This window comes from Oncorhynchus nerka, linkage group LG7, assembly GCF_034236695.1.
Source record: "Oncorhynchus nerka isolate Pitt River linkage group LG7, Oner_Uvic_2.0, whole genome shotgun sequence".
Classification (NCBI taxonomy): domain Eukaryota; kingdom Metazoa; phylum Chordata; class Actinopteri; order Salmoniformes; family Salmonidae; genus Oncorhynchus; species Oncorhynchus nerka.
The window spans coordinates 80,534,896-80,560,236 of NC_088402.1; the positions used below are offsets into that span (position 1 = coordinate 80,534,896).

At 44.9% G+C, this 25,341-nt stretch overlaps 1 protein-coding gene across 1 annotated transcript in view; it reads left to right on the forward strand.

Annotated features, from left to right (window-relative positions):
* Positions 1–25,341, forward strand: part of LOC115122977 (low-density lipoprotein receptor-related protein 1-like) — a 298,647-nt gene that overhangs the window by 228,217 nt on the left and 45,089 nt on the right. Inside the window, exons 55-61 of the mRNA XM_065021093.1 lie at positions 12,995–13,135; positions 13,460–13,647; positions 17,597–17,780; positions 18,110–18,195; positions 20,239–20,358; positions 20,597–20,784; positions 22,207–22,412. Of these exons, the coding sequence (XP_064877165.1) occupies positions 12,995–13,135; positions 13,460–13,647; positions 17,597–17,780; positions 18,110–18,195; positions 20,239–20,358; positions 20,597–20,784; positions 22,207–22,412 (1,113 nt within the window). The remainder of the gene's footprint in view (positions 1–12,994; positions 13,136–13,459; positions 13,648–17,596; positions 17,781–18,109; positions 18,196–20,238; positions 20,359–20,596; positions 20,785–22,206; positions 22,413–25,341) is intronic.

The following is a 25,341-nucleotide window of genomic DNA, read 5'->3' on the forward strand; positions in this document are numbered from 1 at the left end:
TGAGAGATGGGCAGAGAGAATGGGGTTAAATGAGAGATGGACAGAGAGAACAGGGTTAAATGAGAGATGGGCAGAGAGAATGGGGTTAAATGAGAGATGGACAGAGAGAACAGGGTTAAAAGAGATGGACAGAGAGAACAGGGTTAAAAGAGATGGACAGAGAGAACGGGGTTAAATGAGAGATGGACAGAGAGAACGGGGTTAAATGAGAGATGGACAGAGAGAACAGGGTTAAAAGAGATGGACAGAGAGAATGGGGTTAAATGAGAGATGGGCAGAGAGAACAGGGTTAAATGAGAGATGGGCAGAGAGAACAGGGTTAAATGAGAGATGGGCAGAGAGAACAGGGTTAAATGAGAGATGGACAGAGAGAATGGGGTTAAATGAGAGATGGGTAGAGAGAACAGGGTTAAATGAGAGATGGACAGAGAGAATGGGGTTAAATGAGAGATGGGCAGAGAGAATGGGGTTAAATGAGAGATGGGCAGAGAGAACAGGGTTAAATGAGAGATGGGCAGAGAGAACGGGGTTAAATGAGAGATGGACAGAGAGAACAGGGTTAAATGAGAGATGGGCAGAGAGAACAGGTTAAATGAGAGATGGGGAGAGAGAACGGGGTTAAATGAGAGATGGACAGAGAGAACAGGGTTAAAAGAGATGGACAGAGAGAATGGGGTTAAATGAGAGATGGGCAGAGAGAACGGGGTTAAATGAGAGATGGGCAGAGAGAATGGGGTTAAATGAGAGATGGACAGAGAGAACAGGGTTAAATGAGAGATGGGCAGAGAGAACATGGTTAAATGAGAGATGGGGAGAGAGAACGGGGTTAAATGAGAGATGGGCAGAGAGAACGGGTTAAATGAGAGATGGGGAGAGAGAATGGGGTTAAATGAGAGATGGACAGAGAGAACAGGGTTAAATGAGAGATGGGCAGAGAGAATGGGGTTAAATGAGAGATGGACAGAGAGAACAGGGTTAAAAGAGATGGACAGAGAGAACAGGGTTAAAAGAGATGGACAGAGAGAACGGGGTTAAATGAGAGATGGACAGAGAGAACGGGGTTAAATGAGAGATGGACAGAGAGAACAGGGTTAAAAGAGATGGACAGAGAGAATGGGGTTAAATGAGAGATGGGCAGAGAGAACGGGGTTAAATGAGAGATGGGCAGAGAGAATGGGGTTAAATGAGAGATGGACAGAGAGAACAGGGTTAAATGAGAGATGGGCAGAGAGAACATGGTTAAATGAGAGATGGGGAGAGAGAACGGGGTTAAATGAGAGATGGGCAGAGAGAACGGGTTAAATGAGAGATGGGGAGAGAGAATGGGGTTAAATGAGAGATGGACAGAGAGAACAGGGTTAAATGAGAGATGGGCAGAGAGAATGGGGTTAAATGAGAGATGGACAGAGAGAACAGGGTTAAAAGAGATGGACAGAGAGAACAGGGTTAAAAGAGATGGACAGAGAGAATGGGGTTAAATGAGAGATGGACAGAGAGAACGGGGTTAAATGAGAGATGGACAGAGAGAACAGGGTTAAAAGAGATGGACAGAGAGAATGTGGTTAAATGAGAGATGGGCAGAGAGAACAGGGTTAAATGAGAGATGGGCAGAGAGAACAGGGTTAAATGAGAGATGGACAGAGAGAATGGGGTTAAATGAGAGATGGGCAGAGAGAATTGGGGTTAAATGAGAGATGGGCAGAGAGAACAGGGTTAAATGAGAGATGGGCAGAGAGAACGGGGTTAAATGAGAGATGGGGAGAGAGAACGGGGTTAAATGAGAGATGGGCAGAGAGAACAGGTTAAATGAGAGATGGGGAGAGAGAATGGGGTTAAATGAGAGATGGGGAGAGATAACGGGGTTAAATGAGAGATGGACAGAGAGAACGGGGTTAAATGAGAGATGGGCAGAGAGAATGGGGTTAAATGAGAGATGGGGAGAGAGAACGGGGTTAAATGAGAGATGGACAGAGAGAACAGGGTTAAAAGAGATGGACAGAGAGAATGGGGTTAAATGAGAGATGGGCAGAGAGAACGGGGTTAAATGAGAGATGGGCAGAGAGAATGGGGTTAAATGAGAGATGGACAGAGAGAACAGGGTTAAATGAGAGATGGGCAGAGAGAACATGGTTAAATGAGAGATGGGGAGAGAGAACGGGGTTAAATGAGAGATGGGCAGAGAGAACGGGTTAAATGAGAGATGGGGAGAGAGAACGGGGTTAAATGAGAGATGGTCTGAGAGAACGGGGTTAAATGAGAGATGGGCAGAGAGAACGGGGTTAAATGAGAGATGGGCAGAGAGAATGGGGTTAAATGAGAGATGGGCAGAGAGAACAGGGTTAAATGAGAGATGGGCAGAGAGAATGGGGTTAAATGAGAGATGGGCAGAGAGAATGGGTTTAAATGAGAGATGGACAGAGAGAACGGGGTTAAATGAGAGATGGTCTGAGAGAACTGGGTTAAATGAGAGATGGACAGAGAGAATGGGGTTAAATGAGAGATGGGCAGAGAGAATGGGGTTAAATGAGAGATGGGCAGAGAGAACGGGGTTAAATGAGAGATGGGCAGAGAGAACGGGGTTAAATGAGAGATGGGCAGAGAGAACGAGGTTAAATGAGAGATGGGCAGAGAGAACGGGGTTAAATGAGAGATGGGCAGAGAGAACGGGGTTAAATGAGAGATGGGCAGAGAGAATGGGTTAAATGAGAGATGGGCAGAGAGAACGGGGTTAAATGAGAGATGGGCAGAGAGAATGGGGTTAAATGAGAGATGGGCAGAGAGAATGGGGTTAAATGAGAGATGGGCAGAGAGAATGGGGTTAAATGAGAGATGGGCAGAGAGAATGGGGTTAAATGAGAGATGGGAGGAGAGAACGGGGTTAAATGAGAGATAGGCAGAGAGAATGGGGTTAAATGAGAGATGGGGAGAGATAACGGGGTTAAATGAGAGATGGACAGAGAGAATGGGGTTAAATGAGAGATGGGCAGAGAGAATGGGGTTAAATGAGAGATGGGCAGAGAGAATGGGGTTAAATGAGAGATGGGGAAAGATAACGGGGTTAAATGAGAGATGGACAGAGAGAACGGGGTTAAATGAGAGATGGGCAGAGAGAATGGGGTTAAATGAGAGATGGGAGGAGAGAACGGGGTTAAATGAGAGATAGGCAGAGAGAATGGGGTTAAATGAGAGATGGGGAGAGATAACGGGGTTAAATGAGAGATGGACAGAGAGAATGGGGTTAAATGAGAGATGGGCAGAGAGAATGGGGTTAAATGAGAGATGGGCAGAGAGAATGGGGTTAAATGAGAGATGGGGAAAGATAACGGGGTTAAATGAGAGATGGACAGAGAGAACGGGGTTAAATGAGAGATGGGCAGAGAGAATGGGGTTAAATGAGAGATGGGAGGAGAGAACGGGGTTAAATGAGAGATAGGCAGAGAGAATGGGGTTAAATGAGAGATGGGGAGAGATAACGGGGTTAAATGAGAGATGGACAGAGAGAATGGGGTTAAATGAGAGATGGGCAGAGAGAATGGGGTTAAATGAGAGATGGGCAGAGAGAATGGGGTTAAATGAGAGATGGGGAAAGATAACGGGGTTAAATGAGAGATGGACAGAGAGAACGGGGTTAAATGAGAGATGGGCAGAGAGAATGGGGTTAAATGAGAGATGGGAGGAGAGAACGGGGTTAAATGAGAGATAGGCAGAGAGAATGGGGTTAAATGAGAGATGGGGAGAGATAACAGGGTTAAATGAGAGATGGACAGAGAGAACGGGGTTAAATGAGAGATGGGCAGAGAGAATGGGGTTAAATGAGAGATGGGAGGAGAGAACGGGGTTAAATGAGAGATAGGCAGAGAGAATGGGGTTAAATGAGAGATGGGGAGAGATAACGGGGTTAAATGAGAGATGGAAGAGAGAATGGGGTTAAATGAGAGATGGGCAGAGAGAATGGGGTTAAATGAGAGATGGGCAGAGAGAATGGGGTTAAATGAGAGATGGGGAAAGATAACGGGGTTAAATGAGAGATGGACAGAGAGAACGGGGTTAAATGAGAGATGGGCAGAGAGAATGGGGTTAAATGAGAGATGGGAGGAGAGAACGGGGTTAAATGAGAGATAGGCAGAGAGAATGGGGTTAAATGAGAGATGGGGAGAGATAACAGGGTTAAATGAGAGATGGACAGAGAGAACGGGGTTAAATGAGAGATGGGCAGAGAGAATGGGGTTAAATGAGAGATGGGAGGAGAGAACGGGGTTAAATGAGAGATAGGCAGAGAGAATGGGGTTAAATGAGAGATGGGGAGAGATAACGGGGTTAAATGAGAGATGGACAGAGAGAACGGGGTTAAATGAGAGATGGGCAGAGAGAATGGGGTTAAATGAGAGATGGGGAGAGAGAACGGGGTTAAATGAGAGATGGACAGAGAGAACAGGGTTAAAAGAGATGGACAGAGAGAATGGGGTTAAATGAGAGATGAGCAGAGAGAACGGGGTTAAATGAGAGATGGACAGAGAGAACGGTTAAAAGAGATGGACAGAGAGAATGGGGTTAAATGAGAGATGGACAGAGAGAACAGGGTTAAAAGAGATGGACATAGAGAATGGGGTTAAATGAGAGATGGGCAGAGAGAACGGGGTTAAATGAGAGATGGACAGAGAGAACAGGGTTAAAAGAGATGGACAGAGAGAATGGGGTTAAATAAGATGAGCAGAGAGAACGGGGTTAAATGAGAGATGGACAGAGAGAATGGGTTTGAGAGAAGGCAGAGAGAATGGGGTTAAATGAGAGATGGGGCAGAGAGAACGGGGTTAAATGAGAGATGGACAGAGAGAACAGGGGGTTAAATGAGAGATGGGCAGAGAGAATGGGGTTAAATGAGAGATGGGAGAGAGAGACGGGGTTAAATGAGAGATGGACAGAGAGAACAGGGTTAAAAGAGATGGACAGAGAGAATGGGGTTAAATGAGAGATGAGCAGAGAGAACGGGGTTAAATGAGAGATGGACAGAGAGAACGGTTAAAAGAGATGGACAGAGAGAATGGGGTTAAATGAGAGATGGACAGAGAGAACAGGGTTAAAAGAGATGGACATAGAGAATGGGGTTAAATGAGAGATGGGCAGAGAGAACGGGGTTAAATGAGAGATGGACAGAGAGAACAGGGTTAAAAGAGATGGACAGAGAGAATGGGGTTAAATGAGAGATGAGCAGAGAGAACGGGGTTAAATGAGAGATGGACAGAGAGAACGGTTAAAAGAGATGGACAGAGAGAATGGGGTTAAATGAGAGATGGGCAGAGAGAACGGGTTAAATGAGAGATGGACAGAGAGAACAGGGTTAAATGAGAGATGGGCAGAGAGAATGGGGTTAAATGAGAGATGGGCAGAGAGAATGGGGTTAAATGAGAGATGGACAGAGAGAACAGGGTTAAAAGAGATGGACATAGAGAATGGGGTTAAATGAGAGATGGGCAGAGAGAACGGGGTTAAATGAGAGATGGACAGAGAGAACGGGGTTAAATGAGAGATGGACAGAGAGAACGGGGTTAAATGAGAGATGGGCAGAGAGAACAGGGTTAAATGAGAGATGGGCAGAGAGAACGGGTTAAATGAGAGATGGGCAGAGAGAACGGGGTTAAATGAGAGATGGACAGAGAGAACAGGGTTAAAAGAGATGGACAGAGAGAATGGGGTTAAATGAGAGATGGGCAGAGAGAACAGGGTTAAATGAGAGATGGGCAGAGAGAACAGGGTTAAATGAGAGATGGACAGAGAGAATGGGGTTAAATGAGAGATGGGCAGAGAGAATTGGGGTTAAATGAGAGATGGGCAGAGAGAACAGGGTTAAATGAGAGATGGGCAGAGAGAACGGGGTTAAATGAGAGATGGGGAGAGAGAACGGGGTTAAATGAGAGATGGGCAGAGAGAACAGGTTAAATGAGAGATGGGGAGAGAGAATGGGGTTAAATGAGAGATGGGGAGAGATAACGGGGTTAAATGAGAGATGGACAGAGAGAACGGGGTTAAATGAGAGATGGGCAGAGAGAATGGGGTTAAATGAGAGATGGGGAGAGAGAACGGGGTTAAATGAGAGATGGACAGAGAGAACAGGGTTAAAAGAGATGGACAGAGAGAATGGGGTTAAATGAGAGATGGGCAGAGAGAACGGGGTTAAATGAGAGATGGGCAGAGAGAATGGGGTTAAATGAGAGATGGACAGAGAGAACAGGGTTAAATGAGAGATGGGCAGAGAGAACATGGTTAAATGAGAGATGGGGAGAGAGAACAGGTTAAATGAGAGATGGGGAGAGAGAATGGGGTTAAATGAGAGATGGGGAGAGAGAACGGGGTTAAATGAGAGATGGACAGAGAGAACAGGGTTAAAAGAGATGGGCAGAGAGAACGGGGTTAAATGAGAGATGGGCAGAGAGAATGGGGTTAAATGAGAGATGGGCAGAGAGAACAGGGTTAAATGAGAGATGGGCAGAGAGAATGGGGTTAAATGAGAGATGGGCAGAGAGAATGGGTTTAAATGAGAGATGGACAGAGAGAACGGGGTTAAATGAGAGATGGTCTGAGAGAACTGGGTTAAATGAGAGATGGACAGAGAGAATGGGGTTAAATGAGAGATGGGCAGAGAGAATGGGGTTAAATGAGAGATGGGCAGAGAGAACGGGGTTAAATGAGAGATGGGCAGAGAGAACGGGGTTAAATGAGAGATGGGCAGAGAGAACGAGGTTAAATGAGAGATGGGCAGAGAGAACGGGGTTAAATGAGAGATGGGCAGAGAGAACGGGGTTAAATGAGAGATGGGCAGAGAGAATGGGTTAAATGAGAGATGGGCAGAGAGAACGGGGTTAAATGAGAGATGGGCAGAGAGAATGGGGTTAAATGAGAGATGGGCAGAGAGAATGGGGTTAAATGAGAGATGGGCAGAGAGAATGGGGTTAAATGAGAGATGGGCAGAGAGAATGGGGTTAAATGAGAGATGGGAGGAGAGAACGGGGTTAAATCAGAGATAGGCAGAGAGAATGGGGTTAAATGAGAGATGGGGAGAGATAACGGGGTTAAATGAGAGATGGACAGAGAGAATGGGGTTAAATGAGAGATGGGCAGAGAGAATGGGGTTAAATGAGAGATGGGCAGAGAGAATGGGGTTAAATGAGAGATGGGGAAAGATAACAGAGGGGTTAAATGAGAGATGGACAGAGAGAACGGGGTTAAATGAGAGATGGGCAGAGAGAATGGGGTTAAATGAGAGATGGGAGGAGAGAATGGGGTTAAATGAGAGATAGGCAGAGAGAATGGGGTTAAAAATGAGAGATGGGGAGAGATAACAGGGTTAAATGAGAGATGGACAGAGAGAACGGGGTTAAATGAGAGATGGGCAGAGAGAATGGGGTTAAATGAGAGATGGGAGGAGAGAACGGGGTTAAATGAGAGATAGGCAGAGAGAATGGGGTTAAATGAGAGATGGGGAGAGATAACGGGGTTAAATGAGAGATGGACAGAGAGAACGGGGTTAAATGAGAGATGGGCAGAGAGAATGGGGTTAAATGAGAGATGGGGAGAGAGAACGGGGTTAAATGAGAGATGGACAGAGAGAACAGGGTTAAAAGAGATGGACAGAGAGAATGGGGTTAAATGAGAGATGAGCAGAGAGAACGGGGTTAAATGTTAAAAGAGATGGACAGAGAGAATGGGGTTAAATGAGAGACAGAGTTAAAGAGAGATGGACAGAGAGAATGGGGTTAAATGAGAGATGGGCAGAGAGAACAGAGAGAATGGGGTTAAATGAGAGATGGACAGAGAGAACAGGGTTAAATGAGAGATGGACAGAGAGAATGGGGTTAAATGAGAGATGGGCAGATGAGAGATGGGCAGAGGGGTTAAATGAGAGATGGACAGAGAGAACAGGGTTAAAAGAGATGGACAGAGAGAATGGGGTTAAATGAGAGATGGGCAGAGAGAATGGGGTTAAATGAGAGATGGACAGAGAGAACAGGGTTTAGAATGGGCAGAGAGAATGGGGTTAAATGAGAGCAGAGAGAATGGGGTTAAATGAGAGATGGGCAGAGAGAAGAATGGGGTTAAATGAGAGATGGGGAGAGAGATGAGAGATGGACAGAGAGAATGGGGTTAAAAGAGATGGACAGAGAGAATGGGGTGAGAGATAAATGAGAGAATGGGGTTAAATGAGAGGGCAGAGAGAACGGGGTTAAATGAGAGATGGGCAGAGAGAACGAGGGTTAAATGAGAGATGGGCAGAGAGAATGGGGTTAAATGAGAGATGAGAGCAGGGTTAAATGAGAGATGGGCAGAGAGAATGGGGGTTAAATGAGAGATGGGCAGAGAGAATGGGGTTAAATGAGAGATGGGCAGAGAGAACAGAGAGAGAATGGGGTTAAATGAGAGATTAATGGGCAGAGATGAGAGATGGGCAGAGAGAACAGGGTTAAATGAGAGATGGGCAGAGAGAATGGGGTTAAATGAGAGATGGGCAGAGAGAACGAGGGTTAAATGAGAGATGGGCAGAGAGAATGGGGTTAAATGAGAGATGGGCAGAGAGAACAGGGTTAAATGAGAAGATGAGAGGGCAGAGAGAATGGGGTTAAATGAGAGATGGGCAGAGAGAATGGGGTTAAATGAGAGATGGGCAGAGAGAATGGGGTTAAATGAGAGATGGGCAGAGAGAAGGAGAGATGGGGTTAAATGAGAGATGGGCAGGGGTTAAATGAGCAGAGAGAATGGGGTTAAATGAGAGATGGCAGAGAGAGATAACGGGGTTAAATGAGAGATGGTTAAACAGAGAGAATGGGGTTAAATGAGAGATGGGCAGAGAGAATGGGGTTAAATGAGAGATGGGCAGAGAGAATGGGGTTAAATGAGAGATGGGGGAGAGAAAGATAACGGGGTTAAATGAGAGATGGACAGAGAGAACGGGTTAAATGAGAGATGGGCAGAGAGAATGGGGTTAAATGAGAGATGGGCAGAGAGAGAGAATGGGGTTAAATGAGAGATGGGAGAGAATGGGTTAAATGAGAGATGGGCAGAAGAATGGGTTAAATGAGAGATAGGCAGTTAAAGAGAATGGGCGGGGTTAAATGAGAGATGGGGAGAGATAACGGGTTAAATGAGAGATGGACAGAGAGAAGAGAGAGATGGACAGAGAGAACGGGGTTAAATGAGAGATGATGGACAGAGAGAATGGGGTTAAATGAGAGATGGGCAGAGAGAATGGGGTTAAATGAGAGATGGGCAGAGAGAATGGGGTTAGAATGAGAGATGAGAGGGGCAGAGAGAATGGGGTTAAATGAGAGATGGAGAGAGATGAGAGATGGGGTTAAATGAGAGATGGCAGAGAGAATGGGGTTAAAATGGGCAGAGAGACGGGGATGGGCAGAGAGAAGATGGACAGAGAGAATGGGGTTAAATGAGAGATGGCATGGGGTTAAAGAGAATGGGCAGAGAGAATGGGGTTAAATGAGATGGACAGAGAGAACGGGTTAAATGAGAGATGGACAGAGAGAATGGGGTTAAATGAGAGATGGGCAGAGAGAATGGGGTTAAATGAGAGATGAGACAGAGAGAAGAATGGGGTTAAATGAGAGATGGGGAGAGATAACAGAGAGAGAATGGGGTTAAATGAGAGATGGGCAGAGAGAATGGGGTTAAATGAGAGATGGGATAAGTTAAATGAGAATGGGGTTAAATGAGAGATGGGAGAGAGAATGGGGTTAAATGAGAGATGGGCAGAGAGAATGGGGTTAAATGAGAGATGGGGTTAAATGAGAGATGGACAGAGAGAACGGGGTTAAATGAGAGATGGGCAGGAGTTAAATGAGAGATGGACAGAGAGATAGGCAGAGAGAATGGGGTTAAATGAGAGATGGGGAGAGATAACAGGGTTAAATGAGAGAGAGATGGAGATGGACAGAGAAATGGGGTTAAAGAGATGGGGAGGAGAATGGGGTTAAATGAGAGATGGACAGAGAGAATGGGGTTAAATGGACAGAGAGATGGGGTTAAATGAGAGATGGGCAGAGAGAACGGGGTTAAATGAGAGATGGACAGAGATGGACAGAGAGAATGGGGTTAAATGAGAGATGGGCAGAGAGAATGGGGTTAAATGAGAGATGGGAGGAGAGAACGGGGTTAAATGAGAGATGGGCAGAGAGAATGGGGTTAAATGAGAGATGGGGGGAGAGATATGGGGTTAAATGAGAGATGGACAGAGAGAATGGGGTTAAATGAGAGATGGGCAGAGAGAATGGGGTTAAATGAGAGATGGGCAGAGAGAATGGGGTTAAATGAGAGATGGGGAAAGATAACGGGGTTAAATGAGAGATGGACAGAGAGAACGGGGTTAAATGAGAGATGGGCAGAGAGAATGGGGTTAAATGAGAGATGGGAGGAGAGAACGGGGTTAAATGAGAGATAGGCAGAGAGAATGGGGTTAAATGAGAGATGGGGAGAGATAACAGGGTTAAATGAGAGATGGACAGAGAGAACGGGGTTAAATGAGAGATGGGCAGAGAGAATGGGGTTAAATGAGAGATGGGAGGAGAGAACGGGGTTAAATGAGAGATAGGCAGAGAGAATGGGGTTAAATGAGAGATGGGAGAGATAACGGGGGTTAAATGAGAGATGGACAGAGAGAACGGGGTTAAATGAGAGATGGGCAGAGAGAATGGGGTTAAATGAGAGATGGGGAGAGAGAACGGGGTTAAATGAGAGATGGACAGAGAGAACAGGGTTAAAAGAGATGGACAGAGAGAATGGGGTTAAATGAGAGATGAGCAGAGAGAACGGGGTTAAATGAGAGATGGACAGAGAGAACGGTTAAAAGAGATGGACAGAGAGAATGGGGTTAAATGAGAGATGGGCAGAGAGAACGGGGTTAAATGAGAGATGGACAGAGAGAACAGGGTTAAATGAGAGATGGGCAGAGAGAATGGGGTTAAATGAGAGATGGGCAGAGAGAATGGGGTTAAATGAGAGATGGACAGAGAGAACAGGGTTAAAAGAGATGGACAGAGAGAATGGGGTTAAATGAGAGATGGGCAGAGAGAACGGGGTTAAATGAGAGATGGACAGAGAGAACGGGGTTAAATGAGAGATGGGCAGAGAGAATGGGGTTAAATGAGAGATGGGCAGAGAGAATGGGGTTAAATGAGAGATGGGCAGAGAGAACGGGGTTAAATGAGAGATGGGCAGAGAGAACGGGGTTAAATGAGAGATGGGCAGAGAGAACGAGGTTAAATGAGAGATGGGCAGAGAGAACGGGGTTAAATGAGAGATGGGCAGAGAGAACGGGGTTAAATGAGAGATGGGCAGAGAGAATGGGTTAAATGAGAGATGGGCAGAGAGAACGGGGTTAAATGAGAGATGGGCAGAGAGAATGGGGTTAAATGAGAGATGGGCAGAGAGAATGGGGTTAAATGAGAGATGGGCAGAGAGAATGGGGTTAAATGAGAGATGGGCAGAGAGAATGGGGTTAAATGAGAGATGGGAGGAGAGAACGGGGTTAAATGAGAGATAGGCAGAGAGAATGGGGTTAAATGAGAGATGGGGAGAGATAACGGGGTTAAATGAGAGATGGACAGAGAGAATGGGGTTAAATGAGAGATGGGCAGAGAGAATGGGGTTAAATGAGAGATGGGCAGAGAGAATGGGGTTAAATGAGAGATGGGGAAAGATAACGGGGTTAAATGAGAGATGGACAGAGAGAACGGGGTTAAATGAGAGATGGGCAGAGAGAATGGGGTTAAATGAGAGATGGGAGGAGAGAACTGGGTTAAATGAGAGATAGGCAGAGAGAATGGGGTTAAATGAGAGATGGGGAGAGATAACAGGGTTAAATGAGAGATGGACAGAGAGAACGGGGTTAAATGAGAGATGGGCAGAGAGAATGGGGTTAAATGAGAGATGGGAGGAGAGAACGGGGTTAAATGAGAGATAGGCAGAGAGAATGGGGTTAAATGAGAGATGGGGAGAGATAACGGGGTTAAATGAGAGATGGACAGAGAGAACGGGGTTAAATGAGAGATGGACAGAGAGAATGGGGTTAAATGAGAGATGGGGAGAGAGAACGGGGTTAAATGAGAGATGGACAGAGAGAACAGGGTTAAAAGAGATGGACAGAGAGAATGGGGTTAAATGAGAGATGAGCAGAGAGAACGGGGTTAAATGAGAGATGGACAGAGAGAACGGTTAAAAGAGATGGACAGAGAGAATGGGGTTAAATGAGAGATGGGCAGAGAGAACGGGGTTAAATGAGAGATGGACAGAGAGAATGGGGTTAAATGAGAGATGGGCAGAGAGAATGGGGTTAAATGAGAGATGGACAGAGAGAACAGGGTTAAAAGAGATGGACAGAGAGAATGGGGTTAAATGAGAGATGGGCAGAGAGAAAGGGGTTAAATGAGAGATGGACAGAGAGAACGGGGTTAAATGAGAGATGGGCAGAGAGAATGGGGTTAAATGAGAGATGGGCAGAGAGAATGGGGTTAAATGAGAGATGGGCAGAGAGAACGGGGTTAAATGAGAGATGGGCAGAGAGAATGGGGTTAAACGAGAGATGGGCAGAGAGAATGGGGTTAAATGAGAGATGGGCAGAGAGAATGGGGTTAAATGAGAGATGGACAGAGAGAACGGGGTTAAATGAGAGATGGGCAGAGAGAACGGGGTTAAATGAGAGATGGGCAGAGAGAACAGGTTAAATGAGAGATGGGGAGAGAGAACGGGGTTAAATGAAAGATGGTCTGAGAGAACGGGGTTAAATGAGAGATGGGCAGAGAGAACAGGGTTAAATGAGAGATGGGCAGAGAGAATGGGGTTAAATGAGAGATGGGCAGAGAGAACAGGGTTAAATGCCTCAGTACTGTCTCTTCGCATCTCTCATCCTGCACTCTCCAAAAAATATGTTCCCCTTGTTACAAATGTATTTAAACTAATGTGCCCTCGAAAATACACTTGTGGTATTGTTCTGTAGAGTACCCAACGTGTGGGCCAGGGGAGTTCCGCTGTACCAACGGCCGCTGCCTCAACCAGAAGGTCTGGGAGTGTGACGGAGAGTTTGACTGTCAGGACCGCTCAGACGAGGTCCCCAAGAACCCCCACTGCACAGACTCAGGTCAGACACAGACAGACAGACACACACACACACAGACAGACACACTGTGGTCTACATCTGTACTGTAGACATGCACAGTACAGAATATCACAGCTTTTGTGTGTAATATTGTTGATGCATTGTTAACAAATGTAATTGCCTATGGCTTCTGCTAAAAATACCATAGCATCCTTCTTGGCAGGTTTAGTTTTAGTAACGAATGAAAATAAGTTTGACTCAGATACATTCATGTTCTCTCTGGCCATTGCAGTAGAGCAACCTTACTAGTTTAAGCTATCATCTATTCAGTCTGCAGAACCTAAATGGATCTTCTTCCATCAACAGAGAGGAAGTGTAATGAGTCTGCCTACATGTGTCGCAACGGGAAGTGTCTTAACGAGACGTTGCTGTGTGACCGAAACGACGACTGTGGCGACGGCTCTGACGAACTCAACTGCTTCATCAACGAGTGTCTCAACAGCAAGCAGAGTGGCTGCTCTCAGCTCTGTGAGGACCTCAAGATAGGTTTCAAGGTAAGGGGCGTGTGTGTGCGTCTGCATGTAGCTTGTGTGCACGTTTGCAATATTTCTACCAGTGTAATACAACCTGGAGATTCTGCAACATAATCGAATCCCTCCAGCTAAGTCTCATCTCCCTCCTGTAGCTCAGTCTCATCACCCTCCTGTAGCTCAGTCTCATCACCCTCCTGTAGCTCAGTCTCATCACCCTCCTGTAGCTGTCTCAATACCCTCCTGTAGCTCAGTCTCATCACCCTCCTGTAGCTCAGTCTCATCACCCTCCTGTAGCTCAGTCTCATCACCCTCCTGTAGCTCAGTCTCATCACCCTCCTGTAGCTGTCTCATCACCCTCCTGTAGCTCAGTCTCATCACCCTCCTGTAGCTCAGTCTCATCACCCTCCTGTAGCTGTCTCAATACCCTCCTGTAGCTCAGTCTCATCACCCTCCTGTAGCTCAGTCTCATCACCCTCCTGTAGCACAGTCTCATCACCCTCCTGTAGCTCAGTCTCATCACCCTCCTGTAGCTCAGTCTCATCACCCTCCTGTAGCTCAGTCTCATCACCCTCCTGTAGTTCAGTCTCATCACCCTCCTGTAGCTCAGTCTCATCACCCTCCTGTAACTCAGTCTCATCACCCTCCTGTAGATCAGTCTCATCACCCTCCTGTAGCTCAGTCTCATCACCCTCCTGTAGCTCAGTCTCATCACCCTCCTGTAGCACAGTCTCATCACCCTCCTGTAGCTCAGTCTCATCACCCTCCTGTAGCTCAGTCTCATCACCCTCCTGTAGCTCAGTCTCATCACCCTCCTGTAGATCAGTCTCATCACCCTCCTGTAGCTCAGTCTCATCACCCTCCTGTAGTTCAGCTGTCTGCTCTACATTAACTGTTGGTGAACAGTGTGAATCTGCTGGTACAGCATTGACCTACTGTATTGACATGTTGTCTGTGTGTCCCTGGGGTCTCTACAGTGTCTACTGTATTGAAATGTTGTCTGTGTGTCCCTGGGGGTCTCTACAGTGTTCTACTGTATTGAAATGTTGTCTGTGTGTCCCTGGGGGTCTCTACAGTGTTCTACTGTATTGACATGTTGTCTGTGTGTCCCCTGGGGTCTCTACAGTGTTATACTGTATTGAAATGTTGTCTGTGTGTCCCTGGGGTGTCTACAGTGTTATACTGTATTGACATGTTGTCTGTGTGTCCCTTGGGTCTCTACAGTGTTCTACTGTATTGACATGTTGTCTGTGTGTCCCCTGGGTCTCTACAGTGTTCTAGTGTATTGACATGTTGTCTGTGTGTCCCCTGGGTGTTCTAGTGTATTGACATGTTGTCTGTGTGTCCCTTGGGTTTCTACAGTGTTCTACTGTATTGACATGTTGTCTGTGTGTCCCTTGGGTCTCTACAGTGTTCTACTGTATTGACATGTTGTCTGTGTGTCCCTTGGGTTTCTACAGTGTTATACTGTATTGACATGTTGTCTGTGTGTCCCCTGGGTCTCTACAGTGTTCTACTGTATTGACATGTTGTCTGTGTGTCCCCTGGGTCTCTACAGTGTTCTACTGTATTGACATGTTGTCTGTGTGTCCCCTGGGTCTCTACAGTGTTCTAATGTATTGACATGTTGTCTGTGTGTCCCTTGGGTCTCTACAGTGTTCTAGTGTATTGACATGTTGTCTGTGTGTCCCCTGGGTGTTCTAGTGTATTGACATGTTGTCTGCTTGTCCCCTGGGTCCCTACAGTGTTCTACTGTATTGACATGTTGTCTGCTTGTCCCCTGGGTCTCTACAGTGTTATACTGTATTGACATGTTGTCTGTGTGTCCCTTGGGTCTCTACAGTGTTATACATGTTGTCTGTGTGTCCCTTGGGTCTCTACAGTGTTCTACTGTATTGACATGTTGTCTGTGTGTCCCCTGGGTCTCTACAGTGTTCTAGTGTATTGACATGTTGTCTGTGTGTCCCCTGGGTGTTCTAGTGTATTGACATGTTGTCTGTGTGTCCCCTGGGTGTTCTAGTGTATTGACATGTTGTCTGTGTGTCCCTTGGGTTTCTACAGTGTTATACTGTATTGACATGTTGTCTGTGTGTCCCTTGGGTCTCTACAGTGTTCTACTGTATTGACATGTTGTCTGTGTGTCCCTTGGGTTTCTACAGTGTTATACTGTATTGACATGTTGTCTGTGTGTCCCCTGGGTCTCTACAGTGTTCTACTGTATTGACATGTTGTCTGTGTGTCCCCTGGGTCTCTACAGTGTTCTACTGTATTGACATGTTGTCTGTGTGTCCCCTGGGTCTCTACAGTGTTCTACTGTATTGACATGTTGTCTGTGTGTCCCCTGGGTCTCTACAGTGTTCTACTGTATTGACATGTTGTCTGTGTGTCCCTTGGGTCTCTACAGTGTTCTACTGTATTGACATGTTGTCTGTGTGTCCCTTGGGTCTCTACAGTGTTCTAGTGTATTGACATGTTGTCTGTGTGTCCCCTGGGTGTTCTAGTGTATTGACATGTTGTCTGCTTGTCCCCTGGGTCCCTACAGTGTTCTACTGTATTGACATGTTGTCTGCTTGTCCCCTGGGTCTCTACAGTGTTATACTGTATTGACATGTTGTCTGTGTGTCCCCTGGGTCTCTACAGTGTTCTAGTGTATTGACATGTTGTCTGTGTGTCCCCTGGGTGTTCTAGTGTATTGACATGTTGTCTGTGTGTCCCTTGGGTTTCTACAGTGTTATACTGTATTGACATGTTGTCTGTGTGTCCCTTGGGTCTCTACAGTGTTCTACTGTATTGACATGTTGTCTGTGTGTCCCTTGGGTTTCTACAGTGTTATACTGTATTGACATGTTGTCTGTGTGTCCCCTGGGTCTCTACAGTGTTCTACTGTATTGACATGTTGTCTGTGTGTCCCCTGGGTCTCTACAGTGTTCTACTGTATTGACATGTTGTCTGTGTGTCCCCTGGGTCTCTACAGTGTTCTACTGTATTGACATGTTGTCTGTGTGTCCCCTGGGTCTCTACAGTGTTCTACTGTATTGACATGTTGTCTGTGTGTCCCTTGGGTCTCTACAGTGTTCTACTGTATTGACATGTTGTCTGTGTGTCCCTTGGGTCTCTACAGTGTTCTAGTGTATTGACATGTCTGTGTGTCCCCTGGGTGTTCTAGTGTATTGACATGTTGTCTGCTTGTCCCCTGGGTCCCTACAGTGTTCTACTGTATTGACATGTTGTCTGCTTGTCCCCTGGGTCTCTACAGTGTTATACTGTATTGACATGTTGTCTGTGTGTCCCTTGGGTCTCTACAGTGTTATACATGTTGTCTGTGTGTCCCTTGGGTCTCTACAGTGTTCTACTGTATTGACATGTTGTCTGTGTGTCCCCTGGGTCTCTACAGTGTTCTAGTGTATTGACATGTTGTCTGTGTGTCCCCTGGGTGTTCTAGTGTATTGACATGTTGTCTGTGTGTCCCTTGGGTTTCTACAGTGTTATACTGTATTGACATGTTGTCTGTGTGTCCCTTGGGTCTCTACAGTGTTCTACTGTATTGACATGTTGTCTGTGTGTCCCTTGGGTTTCTACAGTGTTATACTGTATTTACATGTTGTCTGTGTGTCCCCTGGGTCTCTACAGTGTTCTACTGTATTGACATGTTGTCTGTTTGTCCCCTGGGTCTCTACAGTGTTCTACTGTATTGACATGTTGTCTGTGTGTCCCCTGGGTCTCTACAGTGTTCTACTGTATTGACATGTTGTCTGTGTGTCCCCTGGGTCTCTACAGTGTTCTACTGTATTGACATGTTGTCTGTGTGTCCCTTGGGTCTCTACAGTGTTCTACTGTATTGACATGTTGTCTGTGTGTCCCTTGGGTCTCTACAGTGTTCTAGTGTATTGACATGTTGTCTGCTTGTCCCCTGGGTCCCTACAGTGTTCTACTGTATTGACATGTTGTCTGCTTGTCCCCTGGGTCCCTACAGTGCAGGTGTCACCCTGGCTTCCAGCTGAAGCGGGATGGGAAGATGTGTGTGGATATAGATGAGTGTACCACGTCCTACCCCTGTACCCAGCGCTGTATCAATACACACGGATCCTTCCACTGTCTCTGTGTGGAGGGCTTCCAGCTACGACCTGACAATCCTACTATCTGCAAGTCCACCTCTGGTAAGACCAACAGCGGGGACGTATTGGACTTAAGGTCCAGTAACAAAGTCTAATTTTCGTTTTCCGTTGTGTGCCCCAAGGAACATGGCCCAGCTGTAAGTGGTTCAATTTCCAACCCGACCCTCCTACCATTATGGCCACCTATTCATCCCCAGCTTCCAATTGGCTCATTCATCCCCACTCCTCTCCCTTGTAACTAGTCTCCAGGTCATTGCTATAAATGAGTATGTGTTCTCAGTCAACTTAGCTGGTTAAAAAAAAAAAAAGTATTTCTTTGTGACAAGTTCAACCATGAACAGAGCCCCTTTCCCCAATCTGTCTCTCTACAGATGAGGAGCCGTTCCTGATCTTTGCTAATCGGTACTACCTGAGGAAGCTGGGCCTGGATGGTTCCAACTACACCCTGATAAAACAGGTGGGACAACAAGCACTGTGTGGAAACAATGAGATAAATGTTAACCATGTGTCAGTTTTATTCATAATCAGTGATAGTGATACCTGATGTATCATGTATCCTGTATCCTGGAGTGTGAATGTGTGTGTCTTGTGTTTGCGTGCATGTGTGTGTATTCCAGTGTGTATGTCTTGTGTTTGCGTGCATGTGTGTGTATTCCAGTGTGTATGCTTGGTGAACTGAAGGGGACTATGCCTGTTGTTTCCATAACTAGGTGCCCAGACATTATATACATCCAAAGCATGATCTTTGTAATGTTTGGATCCTTTGCAAATGAAATATAATTTGAGTTCAAAATGAATGCATGTGTAATGTAATTTATGGATCCAAATAACCAATTTAAAATGTACAGTCAGAAGTCAGAAGTTTCCATACACTTAGGTTGGAGTCATTAAAACTTGTTTTTCAACAACTCCACACATTTCTTGTTAACAAACTATAGTTTTGGCATGTCGGTTAGGACATCTACTTTGTGCATGACACAAGTCATTTTTCCAACAATTGTTTACAGACAGATTATTTCACTTATAATTCACTGTATCACAATTCCAGTGGGTCAGAAGTTTACATACACTAAGTTGACTGTGCATCTAAACAGCTTGGAAAATTCCAGAAAATTATGTCATGGCTTTAGAAGCTTCTGATAGGCTAATTGACATCATTTGAGTCAATTGGAGGTGTACCTGTGGATGTATTTCAAGGTCTACCTTCAAACTCAGTGCCTCTTTGCTTGACATCATGGGAAAATCAAAAGAAATTAGCCAAGAACTCAGAAAACATTTTGTAGACCTCCACAAATCAGGTTCTTCCTTGGAGAAATTTCCAAACGCCTGAAGGTACCACGTTCATCTGTACAAACAATAGTGCGCAAGTATAAACACCATGGGACCACGCAGCCATCATACCGCTCAGGAAGGAGACGCGTTCTGTCTCCTAGAGATGAATGTACTTTGGTGCGAAACGTGCAAATCAATCCCAGAACAACAGCAAAGGACCTTGTGAAGATGCTGGAGGAAACGGGTACAAAAGTATCTATTTCCACAGTAAAACGAGTCCTTTATCAACATAACCTGAAAGATCGCTCAGCAAGGAAGAAGCCACTGCTCCAAAACCGCCATAAAAAGCCAGACTACGGTTTGCAACTGCACATGTGGACAAAGATTGTACTTTTTTGAGAAATGTCCTCTGGTCTGATGAAACCAAAATAGAACTGTTTGACCATAATGACCATTGTTATGTTTGGAGGAAAAAGGGGGATGCTTGCAAGCCGAAGAACACCATCCCAACCGTGAAGCAGGGGGGTGGAAGCCTCATGTTGTGGGGGTGTTTTGCTGCAGGAGGGACTGGTGCACTTCACAAAACAGATGGCATGAAGAGGCAGGAAAATTATGTGGATATATTGAAGCAACATCTGAAAACATCAGTCAGGAAGTTAAAGCTTAGTTGCGATTGGTTCTTTCAAATGGACAATGACCCCAAGCATACTTCCAAAGTTGTGGCAAAATGGCTTAAGGACAACAAAGTCAAGGTATTGGAGTGGCCATCACAAAGCCCTGACCGCTATCCTATAGACAATTTGTGGGCAGAACTGAAAAAGTGTGTGAGAGCAAGGATGCCTACAAACCTGACTCAGTTACACCAGCTTTGTCAGGAGGAATGGACCAAAATTCACCCAAATTATTGTGGGAAGCATGCGGAAGGCTACCCGAAACGTTTGACCCAAGTTAAACTATTTAAAGGCAATGCTACCAAATACTAATTGAGTGCATGTAAACTTCTGACCCACTGGGAATGTGATGAAAGACATTAAAGCTGAAATAAATAATTATCTCTATTATTATTCTGACATTTCACATTCTTAAAATAAAGTGTTGATCCCTAATGACCTAAGACAGGGAATTCTTACTAGGATTAAATGTCAGGAATTGTGAAACTGAGTTTAAATGTTTTTGGCTAAGGTGTATGTAAACTTCCCGAATTCAACTGTATGTGTGTGGATACCAGGGCCTGAACAATGCGGTGGCTCTGGACTTCCACTATGCAGAACAGATGCTCTACTGGACAGACGTGACCACTCAGGGCTCCATGATACGACGCATGAACATCAACGGCAGTAACATAGAGGTCAGTAGGGCAGTTGTCCGGTCTGTGACTCTCTCATTGAGTCTAAGGACAGCTGGACAGCTGGCTAGTCCTTGACTCTGATTGTACCACTGTGATTCTCATTAGACAGTAGGCTAGTTTATTTCTCTCTTATTGGGCAGTTGGCCTTCCTGTGGCTGTGATTGGACTGTTGGCCTGTCTATGACTCTCTGGTTGGTCAGTTAGCCAGTATCTGACTTTCTGATTGGCTCTTGTCCAGGTGCTGCACCGGACCTCCCTCAGTAACCCAGATGGATTGGCTGTAGACTGGGTGGGAGGGAACCTTTACTGGTGTGATAAGGGGCGGGACACCATCGAGGTGTCCAAGCTCAACGGAACCTTTCGGTCGGTCTTGGTGAACGCCGGCCTGAGGGAACCACGCGCTGTGGCTTTGGACGTACGCAACGGGTAAGAGGCACAGCCCAGAATATAATACTGTACTAGAAACTGCACTAGAAACTCCTGCATGGTCTGAGACTGGAGCTTTGTCACATGATAATGAAATATAATGGTATATTAAGGACAGATATTCTTCCTGACAACATGTCCAGATTTAGGCTACAACTAAACTCAGCAACAAAAAACGACCTCTCACTGTCAACTGTGTTTATTTAACATGTGTAAATATTTGTATTAACAAGATTCAACAACTGAGACATAAACTGAACAAGTTCACAGACATGTGATTAACATAAATTGAATAATGTGTCCCTGAACAAAGGGGGGGTCAAAATCAAAAGCAACAGTCAGTATCTGGTGTGGCCACCAGCTGCATTAAGTACTGCAGTGTATCTCCTCCTCATGGACTGCACCAGATTTGCCAGTTATTGCTGTGAGATGTTACCCCACTCTTCCACAAAGGCATCTGCAAGTTCCCAGACATTTCTAGGGGGAATGACCCTAGCCCTCATCCGATCCAACAGGCCCCAGACGTGCTCAATGGGATTGAGATCCGGCCTCTTCGCTGGCCATGGTGTTGGATGGGATGTTGATGTAATGGTGTAATAATGGGATGCTGATGTAATGGTGTAATAATGTGATCCTGGTGTAATAATATGATCCTAATGTAATGGTGTAATAATGTGACACTGATGTAATGGTGTAATAATGTGACACTGATGTAATGGTGTAATAATGGGATGCTGATGTAATGGTGTAATAATGGGATGCTGATGTAATGGTGTAATAATGGGATGCTGATGTAATGGTGTAATAATATGATGCTGATGTAATGGTGTAATAATGTGATCCTGAAGTAATGGTGTAATAATGGGATGCTGATGTAATGGTGTAATAATATGATGCTGATGTAATGGTGTAATAATATGATGCTGATGTAATGGTGTAATAATGGGATGCTGATGTAATGGTGAAATAATGGGATGCTGATGTAATGGTGTAATAATGTGATGTAATAATGTGATCCTGATGTAATGAGGAAGTACAGTTCCCGCTCAGCCCAGTCAAAACTGTTCGCTGCTCTGGCCCCCCAATGGTGGAACAAACTCCCTCACGATGCCAGGACAGCGGAGTCAATCACCACCTTCCGGAGACACCTGAAACCCCACCTCTTTAAGGAATACCTAGGATAGGATAAAGTAATCCTTCTCACCCCCCCTTAAAAGACCTAGATGCACTATTGTAAAGTGGCTGTTCCACTGGATGTCATAAGGTGAAAGCACCAATTTGTAAGTCGCTCTGGATAAGAGCGTCTGCTAAATGACTTAAATGTAAATGTTGATGTTATGGTGTAATAATGGGATGCTGATGTAATAATGGGATGCTGATGTAATGGTGTAATATGATGCTGTCCCCTGTCCTGTTCATCAGGTACCTGTATTGGTCAGACTGGGGGGACAACCCGCATATAGGGCGGATCGGGATGGACGGCTCCAACAGAAGTGTGATTGTAGAGGATAAGATCACCTGGCCCAACGGCCTCACGCTGGACTTAATCAATGACCGCATCTACTGGGCCGACGCCAGAGAGGACTACATCGAGTTCGCCAGCCTGGACGGGAGTAACAGACACACAGGTAATGTATATTGTCATAGACAGAGAGATTACTATATTACAATTGCCTTCATGGAACATCAAACCGCTGTCGCATAATAGGTTATGTAATTATGTAAAACGCACACACACAACATGATGCCATAGACCAGGTCACAGTGGTGCTGAGGATAGCCCTGCCACAGTACACAGGCCCAATGGACAGAGAGAGAGAAAGAAGACTGTTGTTCTGTCAGACTACTGGTGAGGATCTCACATGGATGACGTCTGAATACCTTGTTACCAAACTTAGAACAATACATAATTACTGTCAGCCAATCAGCCATGCAGAACAATGCAGGGATACAGAGGAAGTTCCTGATTTGAAACCTCAGTTTGACACTAGAGCACGTTGCACACAAAGCATGCCTTCAGATGATTTATCTCCTCGCCCATTTCTTTTGTCTTCATGGAGGTTTCATAGTAGAGTTGGGATCCAAAGTTCTGTGTGTGTTCTGTATGTGTGTTCTGTATGTGTGTTCTGTGGGCCTTGTCCTGACCTGACTGACCATGGTTCCCATTGCCTGAAGCAAATAAATATTTTGGTTCTGTAGGTGGACACCGTTCTTGCAGTCAGATGACCAAATCGCCCTCTAGTGGCCTCATGGGTGGAATGTTATTTATATTTTTCAACATTATTTTAAAAAACACACAAAAAAATCTGCCGTAACTATGCCGAACAGTTTTGTTGTCTTCTGTAGATTTATTTAAGAAGATGCTACATGACCCAGAGATAGTAATCATGCTACATAACCCAGAGATAGTAATGATGCTACATAACCCAGAGATAGTAATGATGCTACAAAACCCAGAGATAGTAGTGATGCTACATATCCCAGAGATAAGGTAATGATGCTACATAACCCAGATATAAAGTAGTGGTGCTACATAACCCAGAGATAGTAGTGATGCAACATAACCCAGAGATAAGGTAATGATGCTATATAACCCAGAGATAGCAATGATGCTACATAACCCAGAGATAGTAATGGTGCTACATATCCCAGAGATAGTAGTGATGCTACATAACCCAGAGATAGTAGTGATGCTACATAACCCAGATATAGTAATGATGCTACATAACCCAGATATAGTAATGATGCTACATAACCCAGAGATAGTAATGGTGCTACATAACCCAGAGATAGTAGTGGTGCTACATAACCCAGATATAGTAATAGTGCTACATAACCCAGATATAAAGTAGTGGTGCTACATAACCCAGAGATGATAGTGATGCTACATAACCCAGATAAGGTAATAGTGCTACATAACCCAGAGATAGTAGTGATGCTACATAACCCAGATATAGTAATAGTGCTACATAACCCAGAGATAGTAATGGTGCTACATAACCCAGAGATAATAGTGATGCTACATAACCCAGATATAAAGCAGTGGTGCTACATAAACCAGAGATAGTAGTGATGCTACATAAACCAGAGATAGTAATGATGCTACATAACCCAGAGATAGTACTGATGCTACATAACCCAGAGATAATGTAGTGATGCTACATAACCCAACGATAAGGTAGTGATGCTACATAACCCAGAGATAAGGTAGTGATGCGACATAACCCAGAGATAAGGTAGTGATGCTACATAACCCAGAGATAGTAGTGATGCTACATAACTCAGATATAGTAATGATGCTACATAACCCAGAGATAGTAATGATGCTACATAACCCAGAGATAGTAGTGGTGCTACATAACCCAGATATAGTAATAGTGCTACATAACCCATATATAAAGTAGTGGTGCTACATAACCCAGAGATAAGGTAGTGATGCTACATAACCCAGAGATAAGGTAGTGATGCTACATAACCCAGAGATACAGTAGTGGTGCTACATAACCCAGAGATAAGGTGGTGATGCTACATAACCCAGAGATAAGGTAATGATGTTACATAACCCAGATATAAAGTAGTGGTGCTACATAACCCAGAGATAGTAGTGATGCAACATAACCCAGAGATAAGGTAATGATGCTATATAACCCAGAGATAGCAATGATGCTACATAACCCAGAGATAGTAATGGTGCTACATAACCCAGATATAAAGTAGTGGTGCTACATAACCCAGAGTTAAGATAATGATGCTACATAACCCAGAGATAGTAATGATGCTACATAACCCAGAGATAGTAATGATGATACATAACCCAGAGATAGTAATGATGCTACATATCCCAGAGATTAGGTGGTGATGCTACATAACCCAGAGATAAGGTGGTGATGCTACATAACCCAGAGATAAGGTAGTGATGCTACATAACCCAGAGATAAGGTGGTGATGCTACATAACCCAGAGATAAGGTAGTGATGCTACATAACCCAGAGATAAGGTAGTGATGCTACATAACCCAGAGATAAAGGTAGTGATGCTACATAACCCAGAGATAAGGTAGTGATGCTACATAACCCAGAGATAAAGGTAGTGATGCTACATAACCCAGAGATAAGGTAGTGATGCTACATAACCCAGAGATAAGGTAGTGATGCTACATAACCCAGAGATAAGGTAGTGATGCTACATAACCCATATATAGTAATGATGCTTCATAACCCCAGAGATAAGGTAGTGATGCTACATAAACCCAGATATAAAGTTGTGAGGTACTGTCATGCTGTCATGAATGTCTAATTTAAAAAAATAAAAAATGTATTTCACCTTTATTTAACCAGGTAGGCTAGTTGAGAACAGGTTCTCATTTGCAACTGCGACCTGGCCAAGATAAAGCATAGCAGAGTGAACAGACAACACAGAGTTACACATGGAGCAAACAATTAACAAGTCAATAACACAGTAGAGAAAAAAAAGGGGAGTCTATATACAATGTGTGCAAAAGGCATGAGGAGGTAGGCGAATAATTACAATATTGCAGATTAACACTGGAGTGATAAA